Below are 15,190 nucleotides of genomic sequence, written 5' to 3' on the forward strand. Positions count from 1 at the left end.
TAATGATATAATGCCATTTGCGGCAACATGGATGGACCTAGAGATGATCATACTAAGTGAAGTGAGTCAGATAGGGAAAGATAAATATCATATGATACCACTTATATGTGGAATCTAAAAAATAATTCAAATGGATGTAAGTAAAAAACAGAAACAGACTCACAGCATAGAAAACAAAGTTTACCAAAGTGGAAACGGGGGGAAGGATAAATTAGGAGTTTGGGATTAGCAGAAACAAACTACTATACATAAAACAGATCAACACCTGGGTCCTACTGTATAGCACAGGAACTATATTCAATATTTTGTAGTAACCCATAGTGAAAAAGAATATATAGATGCATGTATAACTGAATCACTAAGCTGTACACCAGAAACTAACACAACATTATGAATCAACAGTACTTAAGTTTTAAAAAATCATGAGTAGGTGCTGGGTTACTCAGCAGAACTGGTCCACCAAGTTAGCACTTCCACCACAATGAGGAAGATGGGGAATGGAATGAAGGAGCCACTGCCCTGACTGCAGGTTTGAGGACAACCACCTCAGCCAGGGGAAAGCAAACAGTGCCCTGCCTCTCAGCACTACAGCCCGTGCCAGAAGCGGGGGCCCTGCCACTGCTGCCACTGGAAAAACCAAGGCCTTTCCAGCTTTCCCGCAGAGGCACTGACTCCCCCTCATTCCACCTTGTTCAGGTGGGAGCCAGTTTAAATGTAGACCCCAAGCTGGAAGAAAGTCTGAGACCTGTGGTCTTCCATTTTCTTAAATCTAACATAGACAGAAACAAATTAGAGGGGGTTTGGAATCATGTCGTCTGCCCTATTATCTGCTGTATGATGTAGTGGGCACTTGTCATTATTTTTGTCTCTCTGGCAGAATCCCCCAGAATACTGTCTACTCATCAGTTCTAAGATGTGTTTCACCAATCCTGGATCTCACCAATTCTAGGGATGCACACTGTCTTTTCACAGTTAAACATCACTGATATATGGTGCTTCTGACTCTGAAAGGCCTCTTAGATTCTCCCCCATTTAAGGGATGCCCAAGCAAAGGGAAAAGTAAGTGCTCAGTAAATTTTGGTTATAACAATTATAAACTTCATCTAAAAAGGGGGGAAATTATTGGCAGCTGTAACATGTTTAAATTGGCTGAGCATTTCATTATAGTTAGAAACTAGACAAATAGATAACTCTTACTTCTGTACCATGATGCTCATATAGAGATATCTGTACGTGTTACTTCTGTAGTTTGCAAATACAAAATCCCAACTATCAGTATCTGCATGGTAGTTGGCAAATCAGATCCCCAACAACAAACGACAACCAATTCTGAGGCTGAAAACAGGATTTGAAATAAGGTATAGGCAATGCTTATGAAAAAATTACAAACAGCACCATGGTACAGTTGTTACCTGTTAATGATTTTAATTTAAATTTTTATAAAAGATGTCAGCTGGGAATTAAATAAATGTGGACATAATTTATATACAAAACTTTGTTATTACTGTTTAGCTAGCTATAAGGTTAGATGCATACATTTTTGAGATTATTAATTCTTCCTAATTAATTGTACCTTTTGTTATTACACAGTAATGATTTCTAGCAATCTTTTTAAATTTAAACTCCACGTGTGTGCTATTAATGGAGGTACACTGGTTTTCATTAAGGTTAGGTTTTTTTTTTCCTTACCCGTTAGTACATCTTTCCATTCTTTTCTTTTGAATTTTCTAAATTCTTAAATTTTAATGTCTAGTGTAAATAGCTATGTATGAATTCTTTTATATAAAATGACAATCTTTGCTTTTAATCAGTAGAATTTAGTTCATGAACATGTGCTTTTGTAACTATTCCTCTGGATTTATTTCCATCACTTACGAAGTGTTTCTCATCTACGGCACTCTTTTGTCCTTTAATTCCTTTTGAATTGGTCATGTTTTTAAAGCACCATGCCACAATCTTCCTTTTCTAACCTGTAAAGTCCTCAAAAATTGTAGTTTCCTAGGAATTTTAATATATATTTATTTAGCTTATTAAATTCTATTCATGTTAAAGCATTGCTTATTTTCTTCCTGGATAATAAAAGAACATCAAAAGACCTTAAATTCTCACCCACCTAATCAGTGCTGTCATTATCATTTGTATTTGTTATTTTAGTTTTTAATATTACTATTATTGATCTATTATCAGTAATATTTATTAAGATTTTAAGTCAATGTTTATTAAGATTTTTTTCATATTCACCACTTCCCTGATTGTTTCTTCTTTCGCCTCAGACTTACCATGTTTGATCATTCTCCTTTAGTTTGAAGTCCATCCTTTAGAAATTCCTTAAGCAAGGGTGCTTGGCTACAGATTCACTCAATTCTTTTCTGTTTAAAAATAACTATCTCATACTTGTTCTTAAAAGAGATATACTGTACACAATCCTAGAGAGACAGTTATTTTCTTTCAAATCCATTGAAGATATTTTTTCCATTGTCTTTCAGCTTCCAGTGATTCTTCTGAATAGTCAGCTCTTAATTTAACATTCTTATCTTCATAGGTCATCTGTCTTTTCTGTCTGGTTCCTTTCAAGATACGCCCTTTCCTCTCAGGTGTTTTGACATGTCTCTAACACGTGTATAGGTATACATTTATCTTTATTTGTGCTGCTTGAAATTTATTGGACTTTTTGAATCTGGAAATTGATGTTTTTCAATAGTTCTAGAGGTTTCCCAGCCAGTTTCTCTTCAAATAGTGTGTCTCCTCTATTGATTCTTCTCATTCTGAACCTTCAATAAGATGTATATTAAAACTTTTACCCTTGCCTTCGTGTCTCTAAACCTCTTTATGATAGTTCCTGCATCTGCCTCTCTCTGCTGCATTATGGATAATTTCTTTACATCCTTCTTTTAGTTCATTAATTATTCTGCTGTGTCTAATCTGCTGTTAAATCCATCTACTGAGTTTTCTATTTCTCTGTTATTTCTAGAAGTTCTGTATTTTTTTTTCCAAATACTCTTGATTATTTTTATTGTTCTTTGCTAGTTACTCGTATTTCCATTCTTCTCTTTACATTTTAGGTATATTATACATACTTACATTTTGTATGTTATGCATAATATTTTCAGTGTTCTAAGTCTGTGTTAAATTCTTCTGCCTCCTTCTTTCTGGAGACCCTAAAACATAGTACTTTTTTTTTGTTTAGGGTTTTGTAATATTTCAAAATGAGCTTATATATATTTTTAACTTTTAATGTGAGGATATTTGAGATGTAGCTTGAAATTCTTCCAGAAAGGTTTTGCATTTACCTAGTAAATGTGATCACTTGAATTAAATTGAATTCTTGGTTTGAATTTTATAACTACCCAGGTAGTGAAAATTAAGGCAGGGAGTTTGGTTAAGGTCTGAATTATTAGAAGACACTTTATCTTTCATAAATCACCACATTCTAAGGCATGGATTTATTTTGTAGGCCCTTCCAAAGTGAATGTTTGTATCTAATTCATGCTACACTCAGAGACTATAGTCATTGTGATCCAAGCTTTATGCTGTGAATTGTTTATTTGTTGAATTCTTCACCTTGTGAGTCCCCCCCTTACCTTTTTTTGTCTCTCATCTTTATGCCCTGAGGAGCCATAAAAACAATTCTACAATTAAACTCTCCGGAGTTTACCTCTGCTTGTCTTTCTGGCTTTCCAGCTTCAGTTTCTGATTGGTCCTTATTTTCTTGCCGGGTTATCAAAGTATTTATAAAGACTTTTCTGCAAATTTTATTCTGCGTTTTAAAGTATTTTCAGGTAGGTGTTCAGTCAGGGTGTTTTAATTTGCCATAATGCTGAAAGTATAACTTTGTGATTCACAAATAGAAAAAAGAAAAACAAGAACTGGATTAGGAAAACTAACTCATTAATGATGATGGGGGGATGCTAAAAACAAAGCATGTAATATTCTGAGAAAAAATGTTCAGGGATACATATATTCATTGTTCTCTTAGTTATGAAGACTTAGAGAAAATGGTGCATATAAGCTTGCATGGATTATTGGAGATGAATCATATTCTTGAGGATAGCAATACTTGTTTGGCTCTAATTCCACAACTTTTAGTTCCCAGGAGAAACAGAAGAGTCTGAACTATAATTCGTGATAGGACAAAAGAAAGATGAAGTATACCTTTACAGTGTTAGGATTACTCTTTGGAGGATTCTTTTTTTTTTTTGACTCTTCCTGACTTCATTTTTATTGGTGATGTATGTATTTTGAAATACACAGTTCCATTTTTTTTTCTTGTATGTGTGTGTGTATATATATATATTTATTGAAGTACAGTCAGTTCACAGTGTTCTGTCAATTTCTGGTGTACAGCATAATGCTTCAGTCATACATGAATATACATATATTAGTTTTTGTATTTTATTTCACCATAAGTTACTACAAAATACTGAATATAGCTCCCTGTGCTATACAGTATGAACTTGTTGTTTATCTATTTTATGTATGTTAGTATCTGCAAATCTCGATCTCCCAAATTATCCATCCCCCTTCCCTCCCTAGTAACCATAAATTTGTTTTCTGTGTCTGTAAGTCTATTTCTGTTTTGTAAATAAGTTCATCTTTTTTTTCTTTTTTTTTTTTCTTTTTGGATTCCACATATAAGTGATATCATATGGTATTTTTCTTTCTCTTTCTGGCTTACTTCATTTAGAATGACATTCTCCAGGCATTATTTTATTATTTTTATGGCTGAGTAGTATTCTGTTGTGTAAATAGACCACAACTTCTTTATCCAGTCATCTGTCAGTGGGCATTTAGATAGATTCTTATTGACTTATCTCTGTATCCTCTCATGTAAAATAGGGAACCATGGGCATATCTTGCATTTTCCTTAGTGCATTTTGTTCTTGGTGTCAGCTAGAAGATACATGAGCATATTATTTCATAGATGTGTAGAAAGAAAATTGGGTGGGAGTTTGCTTTGCTTAATTTTGCTTATGTATTATGTATCTTCCTTATATATTGAGTGCCTGTTATGTATAGATATTTAAATCTGTTGGTTTACAAGAGGTTTATATCATGAATTTTGCTGTTACAGAGTTTATAATCAGCTTGGAAAAAGAAGGTAAAAATATGTGATTGTAACCATTTGGGAATAATTAAATGCTAAGTCTATGGCACTGACTTTAAATTCAATAGGATTATAGAGAAGGCTAAATTTCATGTGAGGTTGACTGGGATGAGGTTTCCTGGAACAAGCAAAACTTCATCTGGGGATAGAGAAAGTTTGAGGCACAATAGGGAACAGTTTAACACACTATGTCAGGGTGTGGAAATAGGCACAAAGAAAAAATAAGCACAAATAAGTAACCATGTTGATGAAAGAAGAAAGAAATATTGAAAACCAAGATCAGGAATACGTTTTAATCACATAATAGAAATTTTAGAAGTCATGGGAGAAAGTTATATTAGTTATATTATACATATTACATTATATTATGTTAATTACATATGATAGACAATATAAAGCCATTGAAAATTCTTGGACAAAGGATTGACATGTTGAAAGTGATCAAAGTTTAATTTTATCAGTAAATATGGATCTATAGAATAAACTCAAGTTTGAAACTGGGAATATATTTTGTTAGAAAGAGCCCACCTATTAGTAGTATGCTTTTTGTTTGGTTATATACAAATAAAATATATAATATTAGCTTATATTATATAATATTAATATAGACTGTTATTGTATATAAGTATGTTTTTTGTTGTTTTAGAGGAATTCCAGGGAAGAAATGTGGTACAATCATACTTACAGCAGAGGAATTAAACTGTTGCAGGGTAAGTAAATATTTCTTTGGATTAAAAAGTATTTCCAATACTTCTTTGAAATGATATTTCTCAAAGTATACTTAAATTATTAATTCTTGAGTAATTTTAGCAAAAATAATTAAAACTGTATTATATAATTTTATAATCCATAAAATATCATATTAGAAACTTAGTATTTTAACCAGAGAGACTACATTCCATAGTCCAAACAGAATAATCAGTTATTTTAACAATTTTTTAAATGAATGGAAACTATTAACTCAAAACCTAATGGTAATATCATTTTGGGGATATTAATGTCAGTAATTGTCAATTCTACCAATCAATTCAGTTCTTACAAAAATTCTGAGGATTTTGTGCGTGATTCTGGAGGAATATTTCTAGTCACTTGACTGTAACCATTTTGTATAACATACTTCTGTATTTCTGATTGAATTAATTAAGAATTTATGTACGGTCTCATGTTGGTTTGAGAAGCCCACATTTGTAGAAGGAAGCAGCTACCACTCCAACCAAGAGCATAATAAGAGTACATATTCATTAATTTTAGAACATTGCTATTTATAGATGTGATTTGGTGATCTAATCGTCTTTCATACTTCTTGTCTCTGAATATGTATATGTATGTGATAATCTGTGATTTGTATAATGAAGGAGGAAAAACAGAAAGAAGTTTAAGGTCAATACCATATGTGTTCTTTGTGGTGACATTAATATGCTATTTTGTCAAAATCTTGACATTAAGATGATTTTGTATACATATGCTAATGAATACATTATTATTAGTTCTATTTTGAAATAGAACCAAAATATCAAGGGCATAGACTGAGTATTGGCAGGCAGCATCTTAAACATCGTCTGCTTTCAATTCTGTTGCTTTGTTTGGAAGAACAGGAAGATTCTAAAGCTGCCATGAGAATTAAGTGGAATTGTTACTTAGTGATATAGAGGCATTTTTGCCACTCTTCATGGTAATAAAGCTTTTAAAACATCTGGAATTATATTTTAATGTTACTTATTAATAATAATTATTATTTACATGCTTCCCACACTTAGACATTATATATCTAATATTTTTAAATTGTTTGAACTTTGATCTAACTTCACTTATGTATCCTACATTCTGATTCGTAGCTACAGACATAGATAATCAGTGTGATTATTAAGATGTATACACCTTGAAATAATATAACTGTGCTAGTGTAATAGAAGAAACATGTATTCAAAGCAATGATCATGGTTACTTAAGAAGAGACAATGCATTTTAAATGTGCATTTTATCGCATTTTAAAAATAACAGGCATATTATCACTTAGAATTTGTAATGAAATAATTTTATTTCACATTTGACAATATACAAATTGACACTTATTTTCTTGAAAACACCTTGCCAATTGTCAACTTGAGCAGAAACTTTAGAATCAGGACACCTAAATTTCAGTATTATCTCTCTCACTATTCAGCTGAGTCAGGTTATGTTTTTAGAGCTTTGAATTCTGTGTTTGTAAACTGCTCAAAGTCGTTGTACAGGCATACCTCGTTTTACTGTGCTTCACATTATTGCACAATGCATATGATGCAGTTTTTACAAATTGAAGGTTTGTGGCAACTCTGTGGCAAGCAGGTCTATCAGCACCACTTTCCAACAACATTGCTCACTTCTGGTCACTGTGTCACATTTTGGTAATTTTTGCAAAATATCAAACGTTTTCATTATTATTACATTTCATTTCTTGAAATTTCCAGGATTTCATTTCTGTATTTCCTGCCCTATTGTGAGTGTTCAACTGGTGGAAGTGATCATATCTATATGTTAAATAACAAAGTAGAATAACACTATACCAACGCTTTTGAAAACCAGAAATCTGGGGCTATGAACTTCTCTGAAGGCATCTCTCTATTCCCAGATTCTAGCCTAAGTATTGCTTGAAAAATATTTGCTAAGTAAGTATAGTAATGAATGTGAAAAAAAGATAGCATTATCTTTTGAATGGTGTTCTAGAATTACTAAAAGGAAATAAGGAGAATTTTATGGGGATGCTTAATAAGTATTGCTGAACTCTGCAAACTGAAGTGGTGAAAAAGAGTGCCTTTTTAGTCACTATTAACATTTTCTCCAAGTAATATTTAAAACTGTAACCTCTTGATTTAATCTGTATTACTTTGACCTCCCTCCTCTTTGCAAAATTGCTAGCATCTTCTTTCAGTTAAAAAACCAAACAAACCCAAAATCTTGATTTTCATTTTTAAATTATTCTATAGTTTTATACCCTTTAAAATGCTTATCATCATTGAATAGGGTTTAACTTCCTTGTTTTATGACACCTCCTCTTGTTTACCTTCAATCTAAACCATGTAGATTATGAGTAGTTGAGTATATAAATTGATAAAAAGGATTGGCTTGCCATAATAATTAACATCCAAATGAATGGTTTAAATTGCAGGTGAAAATGAACATCCTTTACGTTTTTTGAAGCCCAATATATTATAAATTATTTTATAATGTAGCTATTGAGAAATTGCAGTGCATTTGTGTTTAATTAAGAAGGAACATTTTTCCCTTTAGATAGTAAACTATTGTCAGTCCAGATATGTCTTTATTTAATCATCTAATACATCTCAACATCTAACACATGGTAGATTAGTAGTAGATGCCCAATAAATATTTCCTGAGGAAATTAAAAAAAAAAAAACACTTATCTTCTAGAAATGTGTACCTAAGTTACTAAAGATATGAATGGAGATCTTGTTTTATAATATTGGGTACCTAGATTTATCTAGCTTAATAGCACTTTTCTGGGGTGGAAAATGTTAAAGAATTTTAGTAAGTAATATTTCTGTGACTAGAACAAAAACTTCCAGGAGTCAATTTTTTAGTCTTAACAGTCCTTAAAAAAAGCAATTTTATGTTTTCTGGGATTCTCACACATTTGGTCATTTGCATTAAAATGGCAAATTTGTTTTCTTGTCAAATCTTGCTTGTGATCTGCAGTTTCTAGTTATTTATAACCCAGATTTTGAGCTGTTTTATTAATTTTGTTTGTAGGATGCTGTTCTGATGCAGTTTTGTGCAAACAAATTGGACAAGAAGGACTTCTTTGGAAAATCAGATCCTTTTCTTGTATTTTATCGAAGTAATGAAGATGGCAGGTAGATTTATCTCTTATGCATTTTAAGTCTATGATAAGTATGATATCACTTTTTTCTCAGAGAAGCTTAATTAAATTGATAAACAGTAGAATATAAAGATACTCAAAAATTGATTTCATTTTTTCATCTCAATAAGAATGTGTAACTTTATAAGCATTTTATATGTTTTGTTTGATACTTAAAATACTGATTTTCAGCTTCATAGAAACATTTGGATATTTGGATATTTTATCAGTTTTGATTAGGCTGGTTTCTATATGGTTTGCAAATGTATTATAGAGTAGAATTTTTAATTTTATTTTTTTATTGAAGTACAGTTGATGTACAGTATTATATAAATTACAGGTGTACAAGATAGTGATTCACAGTTTTTAAAGGTTATACCCTATTTATAGTTATTATAAAATATTGGCTAAATTCCTTGCTTTGTACAGTATATCCTTGTAGCTTGTTTTATACATAACAGTTTGTACCTCTTAATCCCCTACCCCAATATTGCTCCTCCCCCTTCCCTCTCCCCACTGGTAACCACTAGTTTGTTCCTTACATCCATGAGTCTGTTTCTTTTTTGTTATATTCACTAGTTTGTTGTATTTTTTAGGTTCCACATATAAGTAATATCATACAATATTTGTCTTTCTCTATCTGATTTATTTCATGTAGCATAATACCCTCCAAGTCCATCCATGTTGTTGCAAATGGGAAAAATTCACTCTTTTTTATGGCTAAGTAGTATTCCCTTGTGTATAGTATAATTTAATACATATGACTCTACCACTAGATACATTTTATTATTGTTTTCTGTGATTCTTATTGGACTTTCAATATTCATGGAAAAGTTTAGTGGTTAAAAATATAAGCTAAAGGTCTGCTACCTAGATTTAAACCGTTACCCTGATACTTAATAACTATGGGACCATAGCCAAGTTTTTAAACTCATGAGACTAAGTTTCCTGATCTACAAAATGAGCTAATAATCATAGTTACCTCACAGGGCTGGTGAGAGTATTAAAGGAGTTACCAACAAAAAAACATTTAGAAGCTTGCCTAACACATAAGAAGAATTATGTTAGCTGATATTATTATTATTGTTGTTATATCTTATAGTATGTTTCCTTTTTAGTTTTCCTTAGGTATGCAAAATAAAATATTAGCTAAAGAGAAAATGTCACTTGGAGACTGAAAATTAGGGCAATAGAATAGATCGAAACTTAAGGGAATGGAATGTAAAAAAAAATAACCTGTCACTACTGCTACACTCATAAATGAAATTATACATGTTAATGTTATGTAGTAAGTATAAAATGGTGCATAAAGTAGAAAGTTTGCTATTTAAAGTGAATACACTGAGCAATATAAATTGATGCTTTACATATTGTATGATTTTTGTTGATGCAGCTACTAGTCAATTGTTGGTTATTTTTGTTATGGCATCGTGTTACTGGATTTTGCATACTTACTTTCTATTTCAGTGGTAAAACTGTTAGAGTAGCATTTGCATCTGAAGAGTAAATTTTTATCCATGTGAAAAATATTGGGCCGTGAAGAAAATAATTGTATTTGCCAGTCATTTCAAAGATCGAAAAAAAAAAAAACTAAAGAATAGTTCCAAAAAAATTTTTTCATTGAAGTATAGTTGCTTTACAATGTTTTGTTAGTTTCAGGTGTAGCAAGTGATTCAGTTTTTATATATATATAAAATATATATATAAAAGTATATATATATATATATATATACTTTTTCAGATATTTTACATTATTGGTTATTATTACAATATATTGAATATAGTTCCTTGTGCAATATACAATAGGTCCTTGTTGTTTATCTATTTTATATAGATAGTAATGTGTATGGGTTAAGCCCAAACTCCTAATTTATTACTACCCCCTTTTCCCCTTTGGTAACCATAGTTTGTTTTCTATATCTGTGAGTCTATTACTGGTTTGTAAATAAGTTCATTTATACCATTTTTTTAGATTCTACATATAAGTGATATCATGATATTTGTTTTTCTCAGCGTGATTTACCTCACTTTATATTATAATCTCTGGGTTCATCCATGTTGCTGCAAATGGAATTATTTCATTCTGTTTTATGGCTAAGTAGTATTCTGTCGTATATATACACATACCACCACTTCTTTATCCAGTCATCTGTTGATGGACATTTAAGTTGCTGCCATGTCTTGGCTATTGTAAATAGTGTTCTGTGAACATTGGGGTGCACATTTCTTTTTGAATTGGAGTTTTCTCAGGGTATATGTGCAAGAGTGGGATTGCTAGATCATATGGTAACTCTATTTTTAGCTTTTTAAGGAACCTCCATATTGTTCTTCATGGTGGCTGCATCAATTTACATTCTCACCAACAGTGTATAAGGGCATGTGGGTTGATTTCTGGCCTTTCTATCCTGTGCCATTGACCTATGTGTCTGTTTTGTGTTAATTCCATACTGTTTTTATTACTGTAGCTCTGGACTATAGTCTGAAGTCAGGGAGCTTGATTCCTCCAGCTCTGTTCTTCTTTCTCAAGAGTGCTTTGGCTATTCCAGGTCTTTTGTGTTTCCATAAAAATATTAAAATTATTTGTCCAGTTCTGTGAAAAATGCCTTTGGTAATTTGATAGAAATTACATTGAATCTGTATATTGCCTTGTGTAGTGTGGCCATTTTAACAATAATGATTCTTCCAGTTCATGAATGTGGTGTATCTTTCCATCTGTTTGTGTTGAGTTCAGTTCCTTTATTAATGTCTTACAGTTTTCAGAGTACAAATCTTTTGCCTTCTTAGGTAGGTTTATTCTTAGGTATTTTTTTCTTTTTATGCAATAGTAAATGGGATTCTTCACTTCTCCTTTGATATTTCATTATTAGTGTATAGAAATGCAACAGATTTTTGTATATTAATCTTGTATCCTGCAATTTTACTGAATTCAGTGATTTGCTCTGTTAGCTTTCTGGTAGTGTCGTTGGGATTTTCTGTGTGTGGTATTATGTCATTTGCAAACAATGACTGCTTTACTTCTTTTCCAATTTGGATTCCTTTTATTTCTTTTCTTTTCTGATTGCTTTGGCTGGTACTTCCAAAACTATGTTGAATAAAAGAGGTAAGAGTGTGCATCCTTATCTTGTTCCTGATCTTTGAGGAAATGCTTTCTGCTTTATGCCATTGAGTATGATGTTAGCTGTAGGTTTGTCATACATGGCCTTTATTATGTTGAGGTACATTCCCTCTATGCCCAGTTTCTGGGATGTTTTTCTCATAAATGGATATTGAATTTTATGAAAAGCTTTTTCTGCATCTATTGAGATAATAATATGGTTTTTATTCTTTAATTTGTTAATGTAATGTTTCACATTGATTGATTTCCAGATATTGAAAAATCCTTGCATCCTGGGGATAAATCCCACTTGATGGTGGTATGTGATCCTTTTAATGTACCATTGGAGCTAGCATTTGTTGACGATTTTTTAATCTGTATTTATCAGAGATAATGGCCTTTAATTTTCCTTTTTTTGTGACATCTTTGTTTGACTTTGGTGATATCTTTGTCTGGTTTTGGGTGATGGTGGTCCCATAGAATGACTCTGGAAGTGTTCCCACCTCTACTGTGTTTTGGAATAGTTTCAGAAGGATAGATATTAACTCTTCTTTAAATGTTTGGTAGAATTCGCCTATGAAGCCATCTGATCCTGGACTTCTGTTTGTTGTGAGGTGTTTTTTTTAATGATTTTTTAAATATCAGTACTGGTAATTGGTTTCTTCTGATTGTTCCTTCCTGGTTCAGTCTTGGGAGATTGTTTAAGAAGTTGTCAATTGGTGTATGATTGCTCATAGTAACCTCTTATGACTTTTTGTATTTCTGTGGTGTGGGTTGTAACTTCTCCTTTTTTGTTTCTAATTTTATTGATTTGGGCCCTCTCTTTTTTTTTTTTTTTTTTTTTTTTTGATGAATCTGGCTAAATGTTTATCAATTTTGTTTATCTTTTCAAAGAACCAGATTTTAGTTTCATTGACCTTTTCTATTTCTTTTTATTCTCTATTTCATTTATCTCTACTCTTATCTTTATGATTTCTTTCCTCCTACTAACAAAAGCTTTGGGTTTTGTTCATTCTTCTTTCTATAATTGCTTATTTGAGATTTTCTTCTTGTTCCCTGAGGTAAGCCTGTATCACTGTAAATTTTATTGTTAGAACTGCTTTTACTGCATCCTGTATGTTTGGATTGTTGTATTTTCATTTTGATTTATCTCTACGTATTTTTGGATTACTCCTTTGAAATATTTTGTGATCCATTGGTTGTTTAGTAGCATATTGTTCAGCCTCCATGTGTTTGTGTTTTTTTCCATTTTTTTCTCATAGTTAATTTCTAATTTCATAGTGTTGTGGTTATAAAAGATGCTTGATATGACTTCAGATTTCTTAAATTTACCAAGGCTTTCTTTGTGACCTAGCATATAATTTATCCTAGAGAATATTCCATATGCAGTTGAAAAGAATGTGTGTGTTCTGCTGTTTTCAGATGGAATGCCCTATAAATAGCAATTAAGTTCATCTGATCTAATGTGTCATATAAGGCCAATGCTTCCTTACTGATTTTCTGTCTGGATGATCTTTCCATTGATGTCAGTGGGGTATTAAAGTCCCCTGCTATTAGTGTGTTACTGTCAATTTCTTCCTTTATGTCTGTTAACATTTCCCTTATATATTGAGGTGCTCCTATGTTGGATGCATATATATTTACAATTTCTATACCTTCTTCTTGGATTGATCTCTTGATCATTATGTAGTGTCCTTTGTCTCTTGTAACAGTCTTTATTTTAATGTCCATTTTGTCTGATACAAGTATTGCTACTCCAATTTTCTTTTGGTTTCCATTTTTGTGGAAACCTGTCCTATCCCCTCACTTTCAGTCTGTATGTGTCTCTAGATCTGAAGTGAGTCTCTTCTAGGCAGCAAATACATGTTTTGTTTTTGTATCCATTTGTTCAGTCTGTGCCTTTTGGTTGGAGCATTTAGTCCATTTACACTTAAAGTAATTATCAATATGTACTTATTGCTATTTTGTTAATGTTTCACATTTGTTTTCCTAGGGCAATTTTTCCCCCTTTCTTCTGTTCTCTTCTGTTGTGATTTGGTGACTATTGTTAAGGTTGGGTTCCTTTTTCTTTATATATCTATTATAGGTTTTTATTTTGCAATTACTGTGATGCTTTGGTATTGCAGCCTGTTGCTTTAAGTTGACAATCTATTCATTTCACATGCGTTCTGAATACCCTGCACTTATACTCTCTTCCTTCACAATTACTGTTTTTCATGTCGTATTTTATATTTAATTGTTTTATGTATCCCTTAACAGCTTATTGTTGATGCAGATGATTCTACTGCTTTTGTCTTTTAACTTTCCTACTACTTTGTGTGTGGATGATGTCCTACCTTTACTGTATGTTTACCTTTTCTGGTGAGCTTTTCCATTTTGTAATTTTCCTGTTTCTAGTTGTGGCCTTTTCTTTTCCCACTAGAGAAGTTCCTTTAGCATTTGTTGTAAAGCTTGTTTGATGGTGCTGAATTCTTTTAGCTTTTCCTTGTCTGTAAAACTTTAGATTTCTCCATGAAATCTGAATAAGAACCTTGCTGGGTAGAGTATTCTTGGTTGTAGCTTTTTCCCTTTCATCACTTTAAATATATCATGCCCCTCCCTTCTGGCTTGAAAAGGTTCTGCTGAAAAATCAGCTGATAGTCTTGAAGGAGTTCCAAAGAAACTTGCTATTTGTTATATGCTACTTGTTGCTTTTCCCTTGATTCTTTTAATATTTTCTCTTTATATTTAATTTTGTCATTTTAATTACAATGTGTCTAAGTGTGTTCCTCTTAGGGAGAGTTAATCTGGTATGGGACTCTGCTCTTCCTGGACTTGGGGGACTATTTCTTTTTCCAGCTTAGGGAAGTTTTCAGCTGTTACCTCTTCAAATATTTTCTCAGGCCCTTTCTCCTCAAAATTTAGTTAATTGTAAAGTTCTTACATCTCCTCTTGTCTGAATGACTTGTTTCCTGGATTTTCTATTCTTATTCTTACTAGTTTTCTTTACTTATAAAGATTAGTTGTACAATTAATAGAATTTCAGTCTCTCACATATTTAATGCTACTGGTGACAGATATATTAAAATTTTACTATGCTTATAAAAATAGTATTAACTTATTAATTAAATGAAATATAAATATTAAGTAACTAATC

At 31.8% G+C, this 15,190-nt stretch overlaps 1 protein-coding gene across 3 annotated transcripts in view; it reads left to right on the top strand.

The window, feature by feature from the left end:
* Positions 1-15,190, top strand: part of CPNE8 (copine 8) — a 185,781-nt gene that overhangs the window by 79,236 nt on the left and 91,355 nt on the right. For all 3 annotated transcript variants that reach the window (XM_032493309.1, XM_032493310.1, XM_006184230.3), the window contains exons 7-8: positions 5,751-5,814; positions 8,852-8,955. In XM_032493309.1, coding sequence (XP_032349200.1) covers positions 5,751-5,814; positions 8,852-8,955 — 168 coding nt within the window. The remainder of the gene's footprint in view (positions 1-5,750; positions 5,815-8,851; positions 8,956-15,190) is intronic.

The sequence above is a fragment of the Camelus ferus genome, chromosome 12 (assembly GCF_009834535.1).
Source record: "Camelus ferus isolate YT-003-E chromosome 12, BCGSAC_Cfer_1.0, whole genome shotgun sequence".
NCBI classification, from domain to species: Eukaryota; Metazoa; Chordata; class Mammalia; order Artiodactyla; family Camelidae; genus Camelus; species Camelus ferus.